Raw genomic sequence first — 25,293 nt, 5'->3', positions numbered from 1 at the left:
TCTGGTAAGACAAAAGGAAAGTAGCAGGTAATAAATTTTTCTATTTCTATAACAGTGATTCCACAAACCTGTCTTGAGGGATAATCAGTGAGTTGGGCTTTCAGGACTCTGTTATGTTTGGCTGGGCTTGAGCCCCATACAGAGTGGCAGGCATTGCTCTAGCCAGATTATTAGACAGACCTTGTGGGTTATCTGCTGTCAGTCTGTTACACAGATTTATATGCAATTCTCTTATATGTTGAATACCCTGACAATCCAACTTAGTGTGTATCACTCATAGGTTTGGGAAATCACTGTGAGAACTGGCATTTTGTTTTTTCTTTTAGTGGTAGTTTATTTTTCTGAGCAATATGCTTTATTCCCTTACAGCACTGGTTCTTATATTAGCAGATGTGAAGTGGGATAAAGACATTACTAACATCCCTTGTTCAGGTGCAGTCTTCTGTAACTAGAACTACTGACAGGATTTGATGTTAGGTTTGTTTTGATCTTTAATAAAGAAAGCAAAACACAGTTCTCTTTGTTTGTATATATGGCTTTACTTGCCAAAGCTACAACTGGGGATTTGTAAATTTTCTTTAGATTTAAAAGGTCGAGACCCCCTCTTTCCCACTCCCACCTTGTGGCTACTACAGTTAAGGAGCAAGGGGTGGGGGAGCAAGGAAATCTCTTCTGGTGCAGTTCTTCCTGTTAGGGGCTGAGGTTAGTAGAAACTGGCAAAATACATAGACAGCAGTCAGTCTCCTTTTCCAGTCCATTCCTCCATACCAATTTCTCTTAAAACCCACTAGTTCCTGCCTTCCAGAAAAGCCACTTAGCCCCTCTCTCTCCCACCCCACACTGTATCCTTCCTTCAGAAACCAGTCCAAAACACTTTCAGTCTGTATCTGCAAGCCAGGTGTGATCCATTGCACTTTACTTTGTGCTGCATGGCTTAATCTCTGGTTCTGATGCAAATAACACAGGAACAAATTTTTCCTTGTCCCCATGGGAACCCATTTTCCATCCCGGCAAGTTCTTTTCCTGTCAGCTCTGTCCTCACTTTCATAAGCCTCAAACACTTTAAAATCATAAGTGTTCGAGGCTTGTGCAGTTACAAGAATGTAATGGGGAAAAATTTGTCCCTGTATTATACTCTAGTGCTGCTGTTTCACAAGCTCACCTTGAGAATTCCAGGCATCAGGAGCAAATTTCTAGTGCCTATGGTGACATAAGAGCCTGGCTCTGTCAAGCTTTGTTGTAAGATGCAGCAATATAGATTATAACCGAACATAGCTTTCTATAGATTCAGCATTTAAGAGTTAATGCATGATGTAACGTTGTTAGGCTGCCCTAGAAATTTTGTAGATGGTATTAAGCATGGTCTGTCTGACCACTTGCATTCCTTAAGAGGGGTAGCATTTTTTAACTCACCTTATTTTCTTTGTCAGTACTGTCCTACAATGAGCATTTCTTCTGTTCAGGCTTTATCTGTTTTGTTTTATACAACAAATCATCTGCTTGTAAGCAAAACAATAATAAACACTTTATTTTAAATTGTACAGTATATAAATATGCTGAAAGACAAGCTGTGCTTTCTGTGACCCCTTTCCTAGAAAGGGAGCCAGCCATAGCTTCATTTGAGTGCAGTAGTATAGCAGGACCACCTCCCATCCACTAGGGGTGTACAGTTAAGTAGTACTGCTCCTCTAATGCAGATGATAGCCTTGGCCTAAGTACAGCCTCTGCCAGAGACAGCTTTTTCCCAAAATGTTGCCAGTGGCTTAAAACATCAGTTCCAAAAGCACATGTCATCTGCTTAGGTCACGACTGGAGCTTCGATTAAACAGTGTCCTCTCTTCTTGAGAAAGACCATTGAAAAAAGGATGTGCCACAGCCTCTTTAAGTGTAATCCTTACTGAAGGTTCATATTCCAGCATTCTTCTCATCAAACTGAATAACTGTATATGTTCTGTTGCACTATGAAGCATGTAACTCTAAAAGAGAGAGAGAGAGACACATAAAAGTAAAATCTGTACACCTCACACTGATAGACAAGCAACTGAATTTCTTCATTGTTCCATAGTATAGCCATAGAGAGCAGAGCTTAAACCTAGTTTAGAAAACAAGTTATTTTTCATGCAGCAGTAGAATGACAGAAACAAGAGTGCAAATGCTTCTGCCAGTCTGTGTTGTCATTCCTAAACCAGCTGGAAGCTTTCCTTATACAAGACAGGAGATCCTTCGTGTTGTTACGATGAACTATTTCATTCACACAGCATCATCCCAAACATTTGGCCTTTTGAGGTACCACTGTTCAATATGCACAAGGGGTAATGGATGGACACAGTGATTCTCAAACTTGACTTGGAGGAATCTCAGGTCTTCCACCATGAATATGCATGAAATAGATTTGCAGGCACTGTCTCCTTGCTGTGCAAATCTCTCATGCATATTCACAATTACTTGAGGTGTTGGAGGATATGGACAATGTGGATAAGCATACAGAGAAGAGCCAGGTACCTCCCAACACTCTTGGTGTTGATGCTATGGAATATTTATAGACCACTAAGCTTGAATTAATTCAACCTAGTGTGGGTTTACAATAACATCTAATGAGATAATGATCAGACTCTACCCCTGCTCTGCTGTTTAAGATGTACAATAGACATTTATTTTTTGTCCTCCAGATCAGTCCCATATGCTCTTCAATAAGCAGATAGAGACAGAAACTTAACACTACGAGCTCTACCTTTAAGAGGCACTATACAGCATTAGCTCTTCAGTATTCTCTGTTTCTAGCAGATGCCTGATTTTTTTTATCTTTATTGATTTTTAATCTAAAACAGTGCCATACAAATAAAAGAACAATAGATCCTACATACAATGCACTGGTCTGATGAGAGAGCTCATGGCAGCAGTTGGGGAGAATGAGGCTTAGGAAATAACTTCAGTGGACTGTTCTAGGTCTGGGTTATCTTTCTCCCTCTCCCCCCTCAAAAACTGTTGACATTAAAGAGCCTTTGTTAGTTGTGGTTAGCAGGATTTGGGCCAGAGAGCGTTGTCCGTACTGGGAAAGAGCTCCACAGGCTTTGTTGTGCCATCTTGGAAGCAGCCTATTATAGGTCAGTACTAGAAGGAATGCAACCACAAGGAGGGGAAAAAAAGTTTATACCAGGCAATAGTAATAGAAGGTATATTTGCTTCTTTACCCCTCTCCAGCAGGCTGTGGCTGTCAGAGAACACGCAGCAGCAGCAGCAGCAGCAGCATGTTCAGCACATGCCCAAGAGCTGCTCCCAGAAACAATTACAGGTAGGTGCTTGCAGGGCTTACCAGGAAGAAGTAGGTCATTCCATGCTAGCTTCGGGCAGCTTAAATACTGCAGCTGGAACCCAGCAAGTATCAACAGTTGAAGGTATTGGCTTTTAACTCTTCCTAGGTCTGCATGGCCATGGAAAAAAGTGCAGGAGCTAAAAGCTCAGCTCCCATTTTCTGCCCCCTGCATAAGTTCCAGAGGGGACCCAAGTGGACCAGAGCTGGGGCTTCCCCCCTACAAGATCTTTAAGGAATTGCATTAGAGGGCTTTATATTACTTAGAGCAGCCTAGGCCTTCTGAGAGCAGGAACTTGTCTAACTTTGTCTTGAATCCCCAGGAAAACACCCTCCAGGGATTCAAGACAAAGTTAGACAAGTTCCTGCTGAATCAGAATGTACGCAGGTAGGGCTAGTCTCAGTTAGGGTGCTGGTCTTTGACAAAGGGCCGTCACGTGAGCGGACTGCTGGGCATGATGGACCACTTGTCTGACCCAACAGCGGCAATTCTTATGAACCATTGGAGAGAATTAAGACTATGTGCAGTGGTTTCAATGATGGAGTCTTAGCATTTTAGTGCAGAGCCAGACCAGGTATCATTAAGTAGACACTTTGGAAGTTGGATAATGGATAGCTGCTATTTATTGTGGGAGGTGCTGGGACACCTGATAGTTATTTCAGGTTCTCTTGCACATGTAAGTTGTTTGGGTAGGATCTTCTGATCCCCTCCATCTGTGGTTTGTTTTGGGAGGGGGGGGGGGGTCGGTGGTCATTATTTGCTTTGTTATAGGCATACTAGAGAGGTAGTGCCACATGATGCCTCGTATAAGGCAGCATTCACAGCTCTGTCTACACCAAACTTAAGAAAATTAGCAGGTAAATTATCACAGCTCCTGCAGCAATATGGCCCTGCATCTTTCCCTTCCTTTGAAAGGCTGATTGTCATACAATGGTATACTCACCAAATGAGGTTTAATAATAATAATAATAATAATAATGTTATTCTTCTATACTGCCATAATCGTGCGACTTCTAGGCGGTTCACATTGAAGAGAGCTGGACAATCAGCGAGTTACAATATGCAGATAGTGAAATTACAGTATGCAGAATCTTTTTTTTTTTTTTATAATGCAGAATCTTAAATAGCAGCGAATTACAATATACAGTTTGTTAAGAATTTCAGAGGGAACATATTAGGAAAAAATAGAATTGGAATTAGTGTTTGGTGTAGTTAATGTTTAGGTGATATCTGTCGAATAAGGCAGTTTTTATGACTTTTCCAGACTCCCCTCAACTTTTATCCTACCAGGAGTGCTCTTTCAACACCATTGGTAATAAAACCCATGCGGGATGGGGTCATACTGGTTTTAGTGCTTACAAATGGGGAAAGTATTTCTGATGTTACTGTGGGTGATCATCTGGCATCCAGTAATCACTACATGGTACGGTTTAATATTAAGATGGGTACAGAGAGGGCTCATTCAAAAGCAAAGATTCTAGACATTTAAAAAAAACTAACTTTGTTCGGATGGGGGTTTATGTCAAGGAAGTGTTGTCTGGGTGGGAACGTCTGGAAGGAGTGGAAATGCAGGAGGCAAAACTGAAAGAAGTGATTGTATGAGAGACAAGCCTTTTTGTGAGATAGGTAAGTAAAAGTAAGAGGAAAAAAAGGCTACTTTCGTTCTCAAAAGTAGTAGCTGAGAAGGAATAAGAGGTTAGATTTCATAAACTGCAAAAGATCGCAGAAAGAGGAAGACAGGCAAAATATTTGGAAAAGTTAAGAGGCTGGTCATGTAGTCAGGAAAGCAAAGGTACAAATGGATGAAAAAAATAGCTGACATGGTAAAACGGGGAGACAAGACATTTTTTTGATATATTAGTGATAGGAAGAAGTGCAAAAGTGGTATTGTGAGACTCAAGAGTGAAGAGGAGGAATATGTAGAAGCTGATAAAGAAAAGGCCCAACTGCTTAACAAATATTTCTGTTCTGTGTTCATGGCTGAAGTGCTGGGAGCGGGACTGCAGAAGACAAACGTGAATAGGGATGGAGAAGTAATAGACCCTGATCGATTTTCAGAGGGTTGTGTTCGTGAGGAGCTAGCTAAAATAAAGGTAGACAAAGCAATGGGGCTGGATAGTGTACATCCGAGGGTGCTGAAGGAACTTAGGGAAGTTCTGGTAGCTCCGCTGAGTTACCTTTTCAATGAGTCTCTAGAGTCAGGAGTGGTACCGGAGGACTGGAGAAGGGTGGATGTGGTACCTCTCCCAAAAAGTGAAAGTGTGGGGAAGAAGTAGGGAATTATAGGCCAGTAAGTCTGGCTTTTGTAGTAAGTAAATTAATGGAAAAGCTTTAAAAACAGAGAATGGTGAAGTTTCTGGAATCCTATGGATTCATTAGAGGTAGGTCTTGTCAGACAAATCTGATCAATTTCTTTGACTGGGTGACCAGAGAATTGGATAGAGGATGTGCGCTAGATGTGGTGTATTTAGATTTTAGCAAAGCCTTTGACAGTGTTCCACACAGATGTCTAATAAATAAATTGAGTGCCCTCGGGATGGCCCCAAAATGAAGGGCTGAGTTAGTAATTGGTTGAGTGTAAGATGACATTTAGTGGTGGTCAATGGAGATCGCTCTGAGGAAAGGGATGTTACCTCAAGGTTCTGTTCTTTTTAACATTTTTATAAATGATTTTGTCGTGCCTCCTTGCGGATGATACCAAAATCTGCAAGAGATTAGACATGCTGGATGGTGTTAATAACATGAAGAAAGACCTGGCGAAGCTTGAAGAATGGGTCTGAAATTTGGCAGCTAAAATTTAATGCTAAGAAATGCAAGGTCATGCATTTGGGCCGCAAAAAACGGAGGAACAGTTCAGTTTAGGGTGTGAAGAACTTATGTGCATGACGAAAGAGCGGGACTTGGGTGTGTATTGTATGTGATGATCTTAAAGTGGCCAAACAGGTTGAAAAGGTGACGGCGAAAGCTAGAAGGATACTAGGTTGCATAGAGAGAAGTATGGCCAGTAGGAAAAAGGAGGTATTGATGCCTCTGTATAAGACACTGGTGAGATCTCACTTAGAATACCGTGTACAATTCTGGAGGCCGCACCTTCAAAAAGATATAAAAATGATGGGAGTCGGTCCAGAGAAAGGCTACTAAAATTGTATGTGGTCTTCATGATAAAGCGTATGGGGACGGACTTAAAGATCTCAATCTATATACTTTGGAGGAAAGGTGGGAGAGGGGAGATATGATAAGAGATGTTTAAATACCTACATAATATAAATAATGTGTACGAGTCGAGTCTCTTTCATTTGAAAGGAAACTGCAATGAGAGAGCAGAGGACAAAGTTAAGAGGTGATAGGCTCCTGAGTAATCTGAGGAAATACCTTTTTATGGAAATGGTGGTAGATGCGTGGAACAGTCTCCCGAAGAGGTGTGTCTGAATTCAAGAGGGATCTCTCGGAGAGAGAATGAGATAATGGTTACTGCAGATGGGCAGACTAGATGGGCCATTTGGCCTTTATCTGCCATCATGTTTCTGCCTATTACTTGTGGAAGGTCTGGCTCCACTGGCACTTATGGCCTGGCCCTTGAAAGGGTTAAACTAAGAAGAGGATGCATCCCTTTCAGCGATAGTTAGCTTGCTGAAAGCACAGATAAGATCAATGTGTCTGGTACAAGTTTGGAAAATGTTTAAGTTTAGTGCCATTCTTTGTTTTCTGCTTTCTTCAAAAGGGAGTGGAGAAGGGTTTATGCCTGAATTCTCTGTTCAGGAAGTAGCCTTGTCATATTTCAAAGGTCAAATCCAGGGACCTTAGTAGCATTCCATCCCAATGTCATATTCAACCATGTGTTAAAGTAATTGTGCACCACTGGGATTGTAATCTGGTGCTCAGACCATTAGTAGCACCTCTCCCCTTAATTCAAGTCCCTAATAGGCAACTCTGAAATAGACAACCTTCATGTTGGGTACATGCTTACAAAAGCATGTTTTAAAACTGCAGGCTTTACAGCACAGGGTCAGTACAGGTACTTAAGTACAGAGTTGCTATCCATGCCCTCTTTGCTTCACCTTTGCAGATTTCCAAAGAGTAAATAATGATAGGGAAAGAACACTTTATTGCCTGAATGTCTGAAGGACACTGCGAAGTAACCAATGTGTTTAGAAATTCAGATTTATTTTTTAGCAGATATTACAAAAGTGAAGCCACATCAATCTAAATGGATTAAGACAGCAAATCGGGGTAGAATATTGTCAGTAGAGGTTTATAGGTTATGGAAGGTTCAGGTCCACTTTATCACAGCCTTTAAGCAACCTTCTAGGCAGAATATGGAGTGGTTTCTCTAGTGAATATTGTCAAAGTGGCTAAAGAATGCAAAAACAACCACCTGGACATACAGAGCAATGGAGACACTGCCTTTGGGGCAGAACTCCTTTTAGTAGTCCCGACTTCCTCCTATGAGACAGACTTGGGTAAGAAAGCTGAAAAGAAATGAAACTTAATAGTTTTCTTTCCTTGAATCCTGCCAGACCGGTAAAGGGAAAAAAAAAATACTGGTGCTCCTCTTACAGCTAAGTATCTTGGTAGTACAAGATTTCTCAGTCAGTACTGGCCCACAAAGCTTGGTCTTGAGTTCAAGAGTGTACAAGCTCCTAGGTTCCTTTATTTTATGTTTTCCTGATCTGTCTACCTGCATCACTGGTTAAAAATTTAGAGATTTTAATGTGGACATTAGAAGACTGTGGCGTTGCTCTGTGGCACCACCTATACCAGTGATGTCAGTGAAAAAAAGAGTGGTTCTCTCTTTCCCTTGACAGGGTGGCATAAAGACATGATTCAGGCCTGATCAGGAAAGATTCAAGGAAAGTAAAGTACTAGGTCAGTTTAAAATTTCACTTTGGAAAGAGAAAGCATATAAGAACAGTGTAAAAATCTTGCTACCTAGGCTCCTGCTGGCTGAGGGTACTGTCAGAGGCATAGACACAAAGCAGGTTAAATAAAGATTAAACACAAAAATAAAGCTATTGTAAAAAGCAGCATATCACATAGCTCTGTAACCTACACAATCTGGGAAAAAATGGACAAAGTGCTATGCTGATGGATGGCTTGCATACTCAGTAGAACCAGCATAGATTAGGAGAGATACATGAATGTCCATACATAGTGTGTGAGAGAGAAGATGAGATCAGTGAGGAAGAAGATGGGGCAGAAAGTATGCTCGCAGAAGATAAAACCAAAAACTAGAGCACCCACATAAGAATATTTGGAATGTCACTGTACTGCGGAAGAGAGCATGCCTTTTTAAAACTTGTCCCTAATTGTACTTGATATGAATGTGTCAAAAACAAAAGGTAACTTTGAACTTCTAATCAAAGTCATTCGCTCAACATTGTTTGACATTTCCAAAACCAAATATTTGAACTTAAGATGGTCCTTGCTTAGGAAGCTATACAATTAAAGTACATTTGCCAAGCAGTACACCCTATGAACTTTTCAGGATTCCTGCTACACAATATTTCTGCTACACAATATTCAGCTAGTTAATCTTAGGACACCTAATTGTGTCTCTCAACCAAAAATAGTTTTAACTGCATTTGTCGCATGCTGTTATCCCTTTCTGTATAAATAAAAAAAGTGAAAACTTGTTTGGGTAACCCCTGACCTTACCAAGACAGATCTTTTGAATACTGATCCATGAAAGACAAAGAAAGAACAGGAAATGTGTCCAATTGATTACTTACTTCTAGTGGTTTGCAGTTCTCCGTCACATATTTTCCATCTGAAGTATTCTCATCCCAGATCAGTGTCCCTTTGTGGAAATATTTCTGCTTCCTGCACATTAAAAATACATTTTATACAGTAGACTCTTAACTGTGAACTCAAGCAACTAAAACTCTCAATGAACCAGAAAAAAAAAATACAGTAATATTTAAAATGAAAATAAAATAAAATTTCTGGCAGAAATTTAACCGAGTACGCTCATGCTTTGCCTACCACATCTGGTAGTTTGTCTGGAACAGTTTATGGTAGTGTCTCGCAAACTTTGGGAAGCCTCGGTACATTAAACTGGTGGCCGCAGCTTGAGGGCATCCGGAAGTATGCAGACATCGACACGATGTCACTAGCATGCGCAAAGGCCCCCCCCCCCAAACAGGATCCTGAATTGCCAGTGGAGTGTGCTCAGAGAGAAAAGGTATGAAGAGGAAGAGAGGTACCAGCTGACTGCCTACAGGATGTGCCTCTTGCTACGAGAGGCATGACCTGTAGGCAGTCAGCCGATGTTGGCGCCTCTCATCCTCCCCCAGTGTCTCACAGCACTGTGATACATTGGTTTATGATATGGATGGAATAACAGTATTAGGCCTATTTTTAATAGTAACTCAAGCAACCATTTATCCAGTAATTACCAATCTCCATGCGAGCCAGTTAACTAAGAGTTTACTGTACATTTCTTTTTATTCTGAGAAGAGAGAGACAGAAGACTTGTTTTCCTCTGTGACTGAACCTTCACCCTCTTGAAATCGTACCTTCAATAACTGGGCCACTATCTCAACTGCTGTAGCTTAGCCTTAATGGCAAACAATAATCTATTCCCCTTTTCTCTTGAAATCCATGCAATCTGCTGTACAGTGCTACACATTTGAGATGGGAGCATGTTTCAGACATTTAAGATTGGCTCACCTGGTTTTTTGGATCATACTTGTTGGGACTGGTCCAAGGAACTTTTCCATCATTGCTAAGTGCTCACGATTGTCATGAGTCTATGAGACAAAGAGCTGTCATTATTCCCATGAACATAGGACCATTAGAAGAAAGGCTAAATGTAAGCCTTTAAAAGGGGTGGAGACTGTAGCATGCAGGCTAAACTTGAGATAGCCTGCTTCTAAACAGGACTAATTACTATGACAACTAGCTAAGAAACACAAAATGCACGTAGAACAGTATTGTACAGCTTGAACAGGTGCTTACAAAATTGCCATGACACAGACATGCACGCAAGGTGCGCAAAAAACATAAAACCTACTTTTACGTGTTATAGTATATGTACAAACATTCCCAAGACTGGTGAACAGATATCAAGCATATAAGGAGCAACTCTATAATATGCTTGTAAATATATAGAAAGATCACATTCAGAGTCGCTGGATATTTTCAAAAGAACATTTATACAGTTCAAAAATTTTGATTGTGAAATGAAAAAAAGATAAGTGTTCTTTTGAAAATACCCAGTGATTTTTTTTTTTAATGTATTGAAGTTAATGATGGATTTGAAAAATTCTTGCTGATAGCAGGAGGATTTCAATATTTAGAATGACTGCATTTATGTGCTTAACTGCCAAAATTCCATCCCTCTGCTATCCTATAAATACCTGCTCATCTTTCATAGTGCATACTTATAAAGGGGTATACATATGGGCAGAGATTGCAAGGGGTTCAAACTTACACATGTAGCTTACAGAACACTAAGTTATGCAGGTATTTGCGTTACTTAGGCACTAATAATAGCTATATGGCTAGCATAAGTACTCTTGCCTAAGCACACAAACTAGTATTCTATAAAGTAAAGTAGGCTCTTATTATCCTTTTTAGACTAGTCTCCTGCCACACATGAGCACTGAATTGTAGGTGCCATGTTATTCAGTAGATCTGCCCTTCATGCATGCATTTCATAATACATAAGAGTTGCCGCTGCTGGGTCAGACTAGTGTTCCATCTTGCCCAGCAGGCCGCTCATGCGGCGGCCCCCAGGTCAAAGGCCAGTGCTCTAAATGAGTCCAGCCTCACCTGCGTACATTCCAGTTTAGCAGGAACTTGTTCAACTTTGTCTTGAATCCCTGGAGGGTGTTTTTCTATAACAGACTCCGGAAGAGCGTTCCAGTTGTCTACCGCTCTCTGGGTGAAGAAGAACTTCCTTACGTTTGTACGGAATCTATCCCCTTTCAGCTTCAGGGAGTATCCTCTCGTTCTCCCTACCTTGGAGAGGGTGAACAATCTGTCTTTATCTACTAAGTATTTCCTTCAATATCTTGAATGTTTCGATCATGTCTCCTCTTTTCAAGGAAGAAGAGGCCCAATTTATCCAATCTCTCCCTGTACGGCAACTCCTCCAGCCCTTTAACCATTTTAGTCGCTCGTCTCTGGACCCTTTCGAGTAGTACCATGTCCTTCTTCATGTACGGTGACCAGTGCTGGATGCAGTCCTCCAGGTGAGGGTGCACCATGGCCCGGTACAGCAGCATAATAACCTTCTCCGATCTGTTCGTGATCCCCTTCTTTATCATTCCTAGCATTCTGTTCACCCTTTTTGCCGCCACTGCACATTGCGCAGATGGCTTCATCGACTTGTCAATCAGAACTCCCAAGTCTCTATCCTGGGAGGTCTCTCTAAGTACTTCCCCGGACATCCTGTATTCGTGCAAGAGATTTTTGTTACCGACATGCATCCCTTTACATTTGTCCATGTTGAACCTTATCTGCCATGTCAATGCCCATTCCTCGAGCCTAATTGTCATGTTGCAGATCTTCACAATCTCCCTCTGTCTTCACTACTCTGAATAACTTCGTATCGTCCGCAAATTTAATCACCTCACTCGTCATACCAATGTCCAGATCATTTATAAAGATGTTGAAGAACACGAGTCCAAGCAGCGAGCCCTGTGGCACCCAACTGGTGACGCTCTTCCAGTCCGAGTATTGTCCATTTACCCCCCACTCTCTGTTTCCTATGCTCTAGCTAGTTTTTAATCCATGTGAGTATTTCGCCCTCGATTCCATGGCTTGCAATTTTCTGAAGTAGTCGTTCATGTGGAACCTTGCCAAACGCCTTCTGAAAATCCAGATATACAATGTCGACCGGGTCGCCCCTGTCTATCTGCCTGTTTACTCCTTCAAAGAAGTGCAGCAAGTTCGTCAAACACGATCTGCCTTTGCTGAAACCATGCTGATTGGTCCTCATCAGCCTGTGTCCGTCAATGATGATCAATGATGCGGTCCTTTATCAGCGCCTCTACCATCTTTCGTCAGACTCACTGGTCTGTAGTTTCCCGGATCTCCCCTCGAACCTTTCTTGAAGATCGGCGTAACATTCGCCACCTTCCATTCTTCCGGAATCTTTCATGATTTGATTAACAGATTGGCTATTAGTTGAAGCAGTCCAGCTATAGTCCCTTTCAGTTCCTTGACCCTCAGATGGATGCCATCCGGTCCCAGGGATTTATCGCTCTTAAGCCTATCAATTTGCTTACACACATGCACTAAGTTACTCTTGTCTAGAGTAGGGTAGATTTTCAATAAGCTATTTTATAAGTCAAAGGCACATAGGCATAGATGTCACCTTTATAGAACAGGAATAGAATATGCAGGTATGTGTGTGTATTTACTATGTTTGTGTGTATACAATGTGCACATGCATGTAACGCTTGAATTTATATTTCTAAGATGCATCAGTTGCCAAATTTGTTATAAAGGGCTTTTATTTTTAGGTTCTTGCAGGCATTATTACTGCACAAAATCTACAAAAATACCTAAAGAGATAAAGCCTTAAAAATAAATGCGCTATTTTGCAATTAGCATGTCTTAGTAAAAAATATAGTGGTATAGCAAACAGGAGATGTGTGTGATTTGTAAAAACATATGGTATTCTTTATATTTTTCTTTTATACTGCTTTGACCTGAAGAATTGAAATATTTCCAAAAAAACTACTTTCAAAATTATTTTAAGCAACTTATGCCATTTTTTTTTTTTTGAGTTTATAGCCCATAAAATCATACCAACAATATTACGTAGTGCTTTAGAGTTTATAGCTAGAGAATGACATGGGGGACACATTTTTCCCCATCCCTGCAGGAACTCAATTTCCCTGTCCCGACCCTGCGATTTTTGTCACTGTCCCTGCCCCTGCCCCATTCCTGTAAGCTCTGCCTTAACCAAAGAAGCCACGAACACTTATGATTTTAAAGCATTTGAGTCTTGTGTAGATGAGGACAGAGCTTGCAGGAATGGGGCAGGGACAGGAAAAGAACTCGCCTTGATGGGAAAATGAGTTCCCTTGAGGACAGGGAAAAATTTGTCCCTGTGTTATTCTCTATTTATAGCCAATGAAATCATGCTAACAATATTGCATAGTGGAGCAATCAGATACAAATGACAAATATTCCAAAAGGGCTCCGCAGCCATTAAATAGTACCTGAAAGAGTGTGAAGCCTCGATAATATTCAAAGAGGATGCAGCCAATGCTCCACACATCACAAGGCTGTGCCCAGCCCAGCTCTGGAATTACAAGTAGAGAACATAATGCAAAAAACCAATAACAGATTCCTAAGTTCTGAAAAAATAAACCATTCGTGTATCATGTAGTTTTATTTTCAGTTTTCCAGAGCTCTATCAAACAATGCTACAAAGTGATTTGCATAAAATACAGCAATCAATAAAATAATCTAAAATTAAAACAAACTATGAAATTGCCTAGTAAAAAAAATCAAAATCAGCTCATATATAAAACCAGAAAGACAGCCAGCAAGGGTAAAGCATTTGATATACTGCCTTTCTTTAATACAACCAAAGCAGTTTATACCAAACTAAATTATGTTCCTATAGGATGACATTCCAATTAATGGCCTATGCAAGAAAGTGAAGTTACCTATTAATAAAGGTTCTCCAAAGATAGCAGATCATGCAACCATTCAGCTGGTGATTTCATCAGGCAAATCATTTAATAGATCTGCTCTCCTATTGCCCAAAAAATCCACGAGCTACTAATACTAATCATTTGAATAGTGCTTTTAGACATATGCAGCGCTGTACATCAAAACATCAATAGAGCTTACAATCTGTCAAGAATGTACATCAATACACAGTGCTCAGGTAGGGGGATTACAAAGGGAATAAGACAGATATTGGTACCTAAGACCATCGGAAAACACATATTTCCAATGGTCTTAGGAACCGAGACACCGCTCCTCTATCCGTCTCCAGGCGGGTCCGCCCACATGCAGATACGCCCACATACATTTATTTGTAATTAGAAATAAATATTTCACAATATATAATTACATATTGTTTTTGTGATTAATCACTATGATTTAATTATGTTCAATTTGTAACAATGAAAATACATCCTGCATATCAAATATTTACATTACGATTCATAACAGTAGCCTAATTACTGTTATGAAGTAGCAACAAAAATTTTATGGTTGGGGGTCACCACAACATGAGGAACTGTATTAAAAGGTCGCAGCATTAGGAAAGTTGAGAACCACTGATGTAGGATAATGTAAGGTAAATATAAAACCCAGTACTGAAGACCAAGGAAGGTTTGATATCATCAAATTCTTGTATACACAAAACCCTATTTATAATCTAATCAGTAATAGGTGGGAAGTCTCACCCAGAATCACTTCAGGAGGTCTGTAATGACGTGTTGCAACAATTGTCGTATGATGCTCATGATCGAATGTGGCACTGCCAAAATCAGCAACTCTGATGCTGGAGTTTCTTACAGACTTCTCTTCACATTTCTGTATCATACAGATAGTGTTAATATCTCTAAACATGCATGCTAGTTAACAGAAAATATTTTTTGTTCTCCGAATTCAGAAGAATAACAGTTTCATAGTTTTAGATTAGGGAATATAGGCTAATTTTCTTTTGAGCTCATCCAGGAAGAAATAAATGTTTCTCTCTACAAAGTGTTTTTCTTCTGTTGTGCCCAAGGAAGAAAAAATATTTGCAGAAGAAATGGATAACGATACTTTATAAAAATGTCACTGAACAAGAATTTATTTCATTTGATAAAATGCCTTTCAAAGGTATCCTAATTTACAATAGCCTACTTAAAAACAGCACAGCATATAAAATCACAAACATCAGAATCATACCTATGTTTTCTTCTACAAGAGTAAGGTAGCTAAGTTACTCACCTGTAACAGATGTTCTCCGAGGACAGAACACATATTCTTACATACAGGTGATGTCATCCGATGGAACCCAGTGCAGACACTATCCAGAATTCTATAGCTGTAAGAAGCCTTTGGCAGTATCCCAGCATGCATGCATGTGGGACCAGCAATATAATATCAACAATATAACTCCTAGGGGAGATGGGAGGAGATGTAATACATGTCCTGCTGTCCCTGGAAAGCACCTGCTACAGGTGAGTAAATCTGCTTTCTCTGGGGACAAGCAGGACATCATTTTCCATCTATGGGACTCCCTTGATACCAGGCTCACCAATAACAACAAATCAAGGACAATAGAGACTTGCAATGGCAAGGTCACCTAGAAACCAATTAACCTTAACTTACATACAAGTCTTGTGAGGATGCAGCCTGGAACAGAAGAAGAAAAATGGGCTTAGGAGAATAGAGTTGGATTCTACAGATCTGTCTGACCAAACCTTTGCCTCGGGTATTCTGCTCGGCAGTAATAAGATGTGAATGCGAGGACTGAAGACCACAGTGAACCTTTGCAAATCTCTTCAATGGAGGCTGATATCAAGTGGGCTACCAACACAGCCATGGCTCTAAGATATTGTGAGCTATGAAACAACCCTCCAGTCAGTCCAACCTGGGCTTAAGTGAAAGAGATGAAGTCTGCAAGCCCACTGGATAAAGTGCCCACATATTGTTTGGGTCAAAGGAAATAAAATGCTGGGAGTACCATGTATGGGCTTTCATCTGCTCTAAATAAAAAGCTAGTCCAAAGTATGCAGTGCACTTTTGCTAGGAAGGGCATGAGGTTTCGGGAAAAATGTTGGAAGGACAAATGACTCTATTCCCTTGGAAAATTTGACCACATCACCAACGCCTTCCTAGACTCACACTGGCTTCCAATACAAGCCCGCATCCAATTCAAACTATACTGCATGTTATTCAAAACATTAAACGGAACGGCACCCACCCACCTAAACAACCATCTAAACAGGAACCTCTCAACCAGACAGAGGAGAACCCAATCCCCTTTCTCCTACCCCCCTTTTAAAGGAACTAAACGCAAAAAGATGTACGACAACTTACTAGCAACACATGCAGCTAAATTGGATCCCACCATCACCAACCCACTGACAGCTTCAACTGACCTCAAGGCTTTCCGCAAAGAAATCAAGACCCTACTATTCAAGAAATTCACCCAAACGTCCTAATCCCTCCCTTTTCCCCTCTTACCCCCTCTTAGAATCATCTCATCAAAATTGCTTTAGACCTTATGCCTTCAATTGTATTCCTTTTACTGGAAAAGTCCAGCTATCTTTTTTGTTGTACTAGGTCCAACTTCTTTAATTGTATTTCTCTTCCTGGAAATGTCCAGATATCTTTCTGATGTAATCCGCTTAGAACTGCAAGGTACAGGCGGAATATAAGCCAGTAATGTAATGTAAATGACTGGTTATGATGGAACTGTAACACCACCTTGGAAAGGAACTTAGGATGCATGCAAAGAACTACTCTTATGGTAAAACTTTGTATAAGGTGGATCAGCTACTAGTGTGTAGCTCACTATCTCTGTGAGCTGAAGCAACAACTATCATCAAAAACAAGGCCTTCCAGGTCAGGTATTTCAGATGACAGAAATCAAGTGGCTCAAAAGGAGTTTTTATCAGCTGGGTGAGGACAACCCCAAGGTCCCATGATACTATCAGAGGTTTGATAGGGGGCTTTGTCAACAGCCAACCTCTCATGAATCAACAACTAGAGGTTGTACAGATATGGTGATGGTAAGGACTAACTGCACTGAGATGAATCTTTACAGAGTTGGTTTTCAAACCAGATGACTCAAAAAGGTGTAAAAGGCACTTGAGCAGTTTTTGTGTACAAGAGAGAGGATCTGGGGCCTTGATCCCAGTACTGAGAGACCTTGTTGTTGAAATGAGTGATAAAAAGATCCACTGAGGGGGTGTCCCACTCTCAGATCTTGAGGGCAAAACTCATGCTGAGAGACTACTCAAGCAATTGCATCACTCAATTCAAGCCTGTCTGCCAGAGTGTTGTCTCCCCCCTCCAAGTAGGTGGCTTGGAGCACCATGCTGAGATTAGTGACCCACTGCTTCCTGACACAAGGAATAGTAATCCATCATACTAGTCAAAAAAATCAATATTTAAATTTATGTAGATCTTTAGATGGCAGTCAAGAAACTCGTACTAGAGTCAGCCCATATCTTCATTGATCCAATTTTTTTGTTAATAATTTTATCTTAATATTCATTCAATAAAGAGAATCTCGAGAACTCACAGCAACCATTCAGCAAGTGATGCGGAGCCAGGCTGGATGCCGAAAAGATCGCAACTGCCCTGCACCACTTGCCGCAAGATTCGAGGAGGCAGCTGGCAGCAGGTAATGTACCAGTAAGATAAGCCGTGGCTAATACAATGTGGCAGCTTATCTACCGGTTTTAAAACATAGAAACCATTTGCTGCAGCCTATACATGGGGGCGTCCTTTACAAGGGGACGGCATATATGTGGAGAAATACGATATATCCATTAAAAGCACTTATCTTGTTCACTTAATTCATAATATCTTGGTTTTATGTACCCCACCAGACATGAATTCATGTTTCCCATACTTCGTCAAGGTATATCATGGTATATTGAAAGCTGCAACAATATATATATATACACACACACACACAAGGTCTGTTCAAAAAGTTCCACGACAGTTTGAATTGTGTGCCAACGGAAAGTTCTTTTCAGATATACTAAATGGCGTTGAGTAGCTTGAAACCTCACAAATAACCTCCTTTGTTTCATTTGTTGATATCTATTTTCGACACCATTGAAGCCAAAGTAAAATTTGACGCAACTTTTGCCGATACCTTAAGATGCGTTTAAGGACTGGTTTCAGAAGTGAAAACGACGTCGGGAAAAGCTTATACATAAGGAAGGAGAGTACTTTGAAGAAGACCCAATGGAATAAGTTTAATAAATTGTTTAATAAATTTTTATTAAATCAGTCCTGGTTGAGTAGTCAGGAAAGCAAAGATACAAATGGAAGAAAAAAAATAGCTGACATAGTAAAACGGGGCGACAAGACAGTTTTTAGATATATCAGTGATAGGAAGAAGTACAAAAGTGGTATTATGAGACTCAAGTGAAGGGGAGAAATATGTAGAAGCTGATAAAGGCTGAATTGCTTAACAAATATTTCTGTTCTGTGTCCACAGGGACGGGGACCGAGCTCGTGGGGACAGGGCAGGAATGGTGATAAATTTTTTTCCCCGTGTCTTTCTCTAATTGAGACCTAAGCAACACTGCTTCTGATTAGTAAGTTCCCCATTTGTTGAGCAGATCTTTGTGAAAATTCTAGCTATAGTTAATCTGGCTTGAAAGTTCTACAGCAACATACCCTAGAACCCAAAGTTTTCCATTTTACAAGGTTGCTAATCATGCAACAGTCTTAAAAAAAGCCCTATGCTGCTAAGAGGGCAATTTTAAAAGACATTTTTGTGGGTAAGGTGAAATTATTCTTACCTGTTAATTTTTTTTCCTTGTTTCTTGCTAGACTGTCCTAACCAATGGGTTGTGTCCCCATCCCAGCAGATAAGAGGCACAGAATATTCCAGTGACACCACTGCTATAAGCTTCTTAAGTCCCTCCTGCAAAACATCCAGAACTATATCCTTCGCCGCACACCAGCACTGAAAGGACTTCTAGGCCTTAGCATAGGCTGCCACCGTGGACAGCTTCTTTGCTCTGAGCAATGTGGTAACAACCATGTCCGAACAAGCCTCGTTTGTCAGGGCCACCCACTCAAGAGCCATGCTCTAAGCCCAGAGTGTTCCAGATTCTGGATAGAGACTGGTTCCTGAATGAGAAGATCAACTTGGACCAGAAGTCTGAGGCCTTCATTCCTCTGGAGACAAACTATGTGCGCATCCCAAGGTTTGCAAGGCCAAATCAGGCGCCACTAGGACTACCAAGCCAGGATGGATCGCAATCCTGCAAATGATTCGACTGAGCACGGGCCACAGGGGAAACACATACAGAGTTCATTCTCTGGCCACTGTTGGACTAACATTAAATGGTGAGACCTTAGTTAGGACCACGGAAGAACGGGATTTAGGAGTAATCATTAGTGATGACATGAAAACTGCCAATCAAGTGGAAAAGGCTTCCTCCAAGGCAAGGCAAATGATGGGTTGTATCCGTAGAGGTTTTATCAGCAGGATGCCAAAGGTCATAATGCCACTGTACAGGTCCATGATGAGACCTCATTTGGAATATTGTGTTCAATTCTGGAGACCACATTACCAGAAAGATGTGCTGAGAGTTGAGTCAGTTCAGCGGATGGCCACCAGGATGGTCTCGGGGCTCAAGGATCTTCCGTATGAAGTAAGGCTGAATAAATTGCAGCTGTACTCACTTGAAGAACGAAGAGAGAGAGGAGACATGATTGAGACATTTAAATATATCACAGGTCGTATCGAGGTGGAAGAGGATATCTTTCGTCTTATGGGACCTTCGTCCACCAGAGGGCATCCGCTGAAAATCAGGGAAGGGAAATTTCATGGGGACTCCAGAAAGTATTTCTTCACTGAGAGGGTGGTCGATCATTGGAATGAACTCCCACGACAGGTGATTGAGGCCAACAGCATGGCAGATTTCAAAAATAAATGGGATATTCATGTGGGATCTCTAATGAGGTAAGGGCAGGAGGTTGGTGAGCAAACTCATGGGGGAAGGGTCACTGGAGTGGGCAGACTTGATGGGCTTTGGCCCTTTTCTGCCGTCATTTTTCTATGTTTCTAACGTGTTCAACACCTCGCTTCCAAACTTGGATCTTCGGCTGTAAAAACAAGGCTTCTTGGTGTTCACCGCCGAGGTCATCAGATCCATCTGGGAAAACAGAGACTATTCCTCCAGGTTGAGAATCTGCCAACTGAGGAAGTTGGTGTGCACATTTTCCACTGCTATCTTTTCTAGATATGATTGCATTTCTTTGCTTTTTCTTTCCAATTTTATTAATTTTACTTTGTAAACAGTCTACTTGCCCTCGGGTTCAATTGGTCGTACATCAAGCTTTTATAAATAAGTATGATGGCTCTTCTGAACAGGATCCCCCATCAGACACCTCTGGTGGGGATACTCCTGAGATATGGAGTGCCTCAAGCATCTGGTCAATAAAAGGGAATTCCACTTTTCAGACCACTGGCTATTTGTCCCCATGCACCTTTCCCCTTCCAGAATGCCCCACGATTCCTCCCAGGAAGAAGAGGGTAAAATAGGGCTCCCCCTATTTGGGCCACTATCTGCAGCACCTTTGGGAAGTTTAAGACCTTTAGAACCCCAAAATGATAGTCCTGCAGGTGACCCCCAAGCATGTTCCAGCTACCAGGAAGATCAAGTTACAAATAAAACCTTGGAGCCTCACAAGTGCTGCTCTGTTGCACACAAACTGAAAGCCAAATTCTGGCAGAGGCTCCTATGGGCACATTTCCAGGCCCCTGTGGAGCTGAAGACAAGTAATCTGTTGCTGATTCTGGCCCAAGAGAGCTTGCATGGCAACCATTTCTCCAAAGAAAGTTTCCACAGCGTCCCTCAGTCAGGGAGCCTGAAGAACCAACTTGCTGATCTAGGGCTTAAAACTGCAACTCAGAATCAAATACAACCATGGCTTTTCTAACCCTATAATAATAATAATAATAATAACAACAGTTTATATACCGCAGGACCGTGAAGTTCTATGCGGTTTACAATGATTAAAAGTTACAGACTGAGTAGTACTAACAGAGTTAAAATTTAGCGGTCAATTATTGTGGGGAGAGATTGTTCAGTGTGGCTGCCTAAGTACTTTAGGAACAAATATGTTTTTAGGTGTTTTCTAAATTCCTCATAAGTATTCGCAAGCATGAGTAATTGTTTCAGGTCTTTACCCCATAATGCTGCCTGATAAGAGAAGAGATGTTGATGGTGTCTTTTAAATTTACATCTTTTAACCGGTGGAGAAACAAAATTCAAGTTTGAGCTTCTCTTAAGTTGATTGGTTGAGAAAGAGAAAAGGTCAGTTATATATCTGGAGGCTAGGCCGAAAAGTACCTTGAAGCAGAAACATCCGAATTTAAACTTCACACGTGCCTCCATCGGCAGCCAATGCAGGAGTCAGTAGGAAGAAGTTATATGGTCAAACTTCTTCAGACCCAAAATCAGCCTGATCGCCGCATTTTGCACCAGTTGTAATCGTTGGAGGTTCTTCTGGGAAATTGCCAGGTAGGCTATATTACAATAGTCAAGTTGGCTCAGTATAAGCGACTGTACCAGAATTCTGAATGCTGAAGCATCAAAATATGCTCTAATGGACCGAAGCTTCCAGAGTAAAAAAACCCTTTCTGACCAAAGAGTCCACCTAGTCTTTCATGGTTAGGCCTTGGTCTAGTATTACACCCAGTACCTTCACAGTAGATTGGATAGAGTAACCGAGTTTGTTGATGCGCAGCGATGTTTTGGTGTGAAGTGAGTGTGGTGAGGCTACGAAGAATTTTTTTTTTTCTGAGTTTAGTTTTAATCTAAATTCAGTTATCCATTGTTCCATCACATTTAGTACTTCTGTTGCCATAGGAGTGACTTCGGAGAGAGGTCGTGAATGGAATAATAATCTTTAAGTCATCTGCGTAACTGAATAATTTTATCCCCAGTTGGGACAATTGCGCACCTAGTAATGACATGTAAACATTGAAAAGCAGTGGGGACAGTGGAGACCCCTGCGGAACGCCGGTCCAGGTTTCAGATAGATTGTAGTTAAAGCATACTTGATAAGTGAAGGATGTAAGGAAACCTCAGAACCAGTCTAGCACCTCCCCTCTGATATCAATTGCATCTAAGCATTGTAACAGTTTCCCATGTCCACAAGGTTAAAGGCAGAGCTCATGTCAAATTGCATATTAGTGCGTTAAGGCCCCTACTGAACAAGGATTGTAAATTATCCAAGATGGCCGCAATTACTGTCTCAGTGTTAAATAGAGGTCTGAAACCAGATTGAGTTTCATGTAAAAGAGAATTGATCAAGATATTCCATTAATTGGGTGTGTACCAATCCTTCCATGATTTTTACAAAAAGTGGAATGGATGCTACTGGTCTATAGTTGGTTGCGACTACTAGTGATTCTTTACGATTTTTTGGAATTGGGGTTATTATGATGTGACCATTATTAGTAAGGAAATTTCCATTTTTTAAATTATCAGTCAAATAATTCAACAAAACTAGTTTAAAGCTTAATGGGGCTGCTTTCATAATTTCTGGGGGACAGGAGTCCAAGACGCAGTATGATTTAGTGTACTTGTTATATAAATTTGATATAATTGTTCCATTCTAAATTTTGAAAGGAGTTCCAAATCATATCCGCTGGTATTTCTTTTCTTTGTACGTTAACTATTTGATGTTCATGTATATCATTTGTCGAGCAGTTATTTCTTAGGTTTTTAATTTTTGATCAAACTGCTGTGCTAGATCGTTTGCTAAAGGTAGCTTACTGTTATGCATGGATTGAGTGTAGCGTGTGGTGTCGAATAAGTTCGTAACTAGGTTGAACAGTTCTTTTGTATTGATTCCTTTCGAGCTAGTGTTGGTAGTCAATTTTGGATGAGTAAAAAGCTTTGCATTTTTCTTTTATCAATTGTTTGTAGATTTTTATGTTGGATCTCCAGTTGTTTTGGTCTGACAATTTTCCTGTTTTTATCCAGATCCTTTCCAATCATCTTACTGCTTGTTTCATTTGGTTCATATTCAAATGCGCGCAAGACAACAGCGCGCGGACAAACGGGCGCAAGACAACTGAGCGGAAAGACAACTGAGCGCCAAGACATTTTCAGTAACAAGCACGAGGACAACTGAGCGCGAGACATCTGAGCAAGAGACATCTGAGCGCCAGCAAGTGAGCGCAAGACATCTGAGCTAGAGACATCTGAGCGCCGGCAAGTGAGCACAAGACATCTGAGCGCCAGCAAGTGAGCACAAGACATCTGAGCGCGAGACATCTGAGCGCCGGCAAGTGAGTGCAAGACATCTGAGCGCGAGACATCCGAGCACCGACAAGTGAGCTTATAGTTGTTATAATGATTAAATAATTAAATTATTATAGTGATAGAAAATACATTTGCACACTATAGTATCAGTGCATGTTTGACCCAGGTGCTTCTGTCCTGTTATCAGACATTTATTGAAAGCAGTGCATGCACCTAGATCTCATATTCATTGGAGACTTTGAGACCTGTTATAGTGTAAGGTAAATGGGCATAGTGGGTATTTTCAATGGGTTCATAGTCAAATGGATGGAAGACATATTGTGCTTTCCATATTTTGTTCTGATGCCCCTAGTCTGATGCCTGCAGTGTCTATTCCTCTGATCCAAGCTAATCTGATCCATCCGTCTTGTCTCCCAGTTCATGGTCAAATGCTAATGTAACCAGGCTAATGTAACCAGTAAGTTATGTTATTTTCATTATTCAAAGTTTCATTATTTCTAAGTTTAGCACCTGTAATCATTTAGTTGTGTTTGTCTTGCAGGATATGTTTGTTCTATAAATTCTCAAAATGTTGTTTAAGATAATGGCTAATTACATTTGCTTAATAATCTTTACATGACAGAATATATGTTTAAAGTGTTTATGAAGTTCATTATCTCTTTAAAAAAAAAAAAAATCTTTATTCATTTTCAAACTTACAATAAGTGTGTCAATATGTTAAGAGAATTATAAGTAATTTGTTGAATGGCAACCTCAGTCATTATAAGTTCATTATCTCATTGTAGTTTTTTTTAAATTCTTTATTCATTTTTTAATCTTACAACAAGTGTACAAATAATAAAACATTTAAAAAGTAAATAGCGACATAAAAATATACGGTCCGCGTGCGCATGAACCGAAAATATAAACATACCTGCAAATGAAGAAGTTTGGAAGTAGTGTTGCTCTCACCAGAGGCGAGAGAAATCCGCGCAAGACAAATATTCGTTATAGATCAAATTCTAGCAAAACCAGATCTTTATCTATAACGGACACGGTCAGGCAGCGAAAGGAGGGTGGGCTATTCGGAGCACATATATAAAGAGGAAACGTAACCATAGTAACGAAAATGCATTCATGTGACTAATATTCAAAACACAAAAGAGGCAAGGGAACCATACTGATAACGTGGTGACGTGATCACGTGTTAACATGTGCGTGCCCTTCGTTGCGCTGAATTTTCATTGCGCTGACTTATCCTTGCGCTCAATTGTCTTGCGCTGAGTTATCCTTGCGCTCAAATGTCTTGCGCTGAGTTATCCTTGCGCTCAAATGTCTCTCGCGCTATTGTCTTTGCGCTGATTTGTCTTCACGTTTTTGTTCGCGCGCTGTTGTCTTGCGCGCATTTGACCTGTCACAGTTTCATTTTTAGAAGTTCAGTGTCAAACCATTTATTGTATTTATTTGAGCAGCTTTTGCTATTTTGTTTATTATAGATGGAACAGGAGCCAGGCACAGAACTTACCAGCTCATGCAGCCCACACACCTGCTCACAGGCATGCTAGCCCATTCTTATTTCAATTTGTAATTAAAGATGCTGTACCTGACAGAAGTTCTTTATCATTTTTATTTTTTTCTGTCAGATCCCTCAAAGAGGGAGGGGGAGGGTAGAATCTGCAGAAGACAACAAAGACAGAATAGGACTTACCTCTCTGGCAGAGGCCCCTTGGGGCTGCTGCCAGTCTCCTTCACCTGAAAGCCAGGTTTTTAGGTGTTTGCGGAAGAGTTGGAGGGAGCTTGAGGTTCGGAGAGGGGAGGTGAGGTTATTCCAGATCTCAGTGATTCTAAAGGGGAGGGATGACCCAAGTTTGCCTACATGGGAAATACCTTTTATGGAAGGGAAGGATAGTTTAAAAATTTGGGAGGATCTGGAGGAAGTAGGGGTTGGGGAGTTCCAGGATAGAGGGATAACGGCAGGAAGGATGCCATGTAGGATCTTGTAGGCCAGACACGCACATTTGAAGTGGATCCTGGGGATTACTGGGAGCCAATGGAGCTTAGAC

At 40.8% G+C, this 25,293-nt stretch overlaps 1 protein-coding gene across 3 annotated transcripts in view; it reads right to left on the bottom strand.

The window, feature by feature from the left end:
- Positions 1 to 1,500: 1,500 nt before the first annotated feature.
- CLK3 (CDC like kinase 3) overlaps positions 1,501 to 25,293 on the bottom strand; it is a 75,828-nt gene continuing 52,035 nt past the window's right edge. For all 3 annotated transcript variants that reach the window (XM_033919907.1, XM_033919908.1, XM_033919909.1), the window contains 5 exons: positions 14,690 to 14,819; positions 13,487 to 13,569; positions 9,981 to 10,060; positions 9,041 to 9,131; positions 1,501 to 1,976 (listed from right to left, as the gene is read on the bottom strand). In XM_033919907.1, the coding sequence (XP_033775798.1) occupies positions 1,791 to 1,976; positions 9,041 to 9,131; positions 9,981 to 10,060; positions 13,487 to 13,569; positions 14,690 to 14,819 (570 nt within the window). In that variant the 3' untranslated portion in view covers positions 1,501 to 1,790. The remainder of the gene's footprint in view (positions 1,977 to 9,040; positions 9,132 to 9,980; positions 10,061 to 13,486; positions 13,570 to 14,689; positions 14,820 to 25,293) is intronic.

The sequence above is a fragment of the Geotrypetes seraphini genome, chromosome 14 (assembly GCF_902459505.1).
Source record: "Geotrypetes seraphini chromosome 14, aGeoSer1.1, whole genome shotgun sequence".
In the NCBI taxonomy this organism is placed as follows: domain Eukaryota; kingdom Metazoa; phylum Chordata; class Amphibia; order Gymnophiona; family Dermophiidae; genus Geotrypetes; species Geotrypetes seraphini.
Note: the sequence above shows the minus strand (reverse complement) of the source record. Positions and strands in the feature narration are given on the sequence as shown.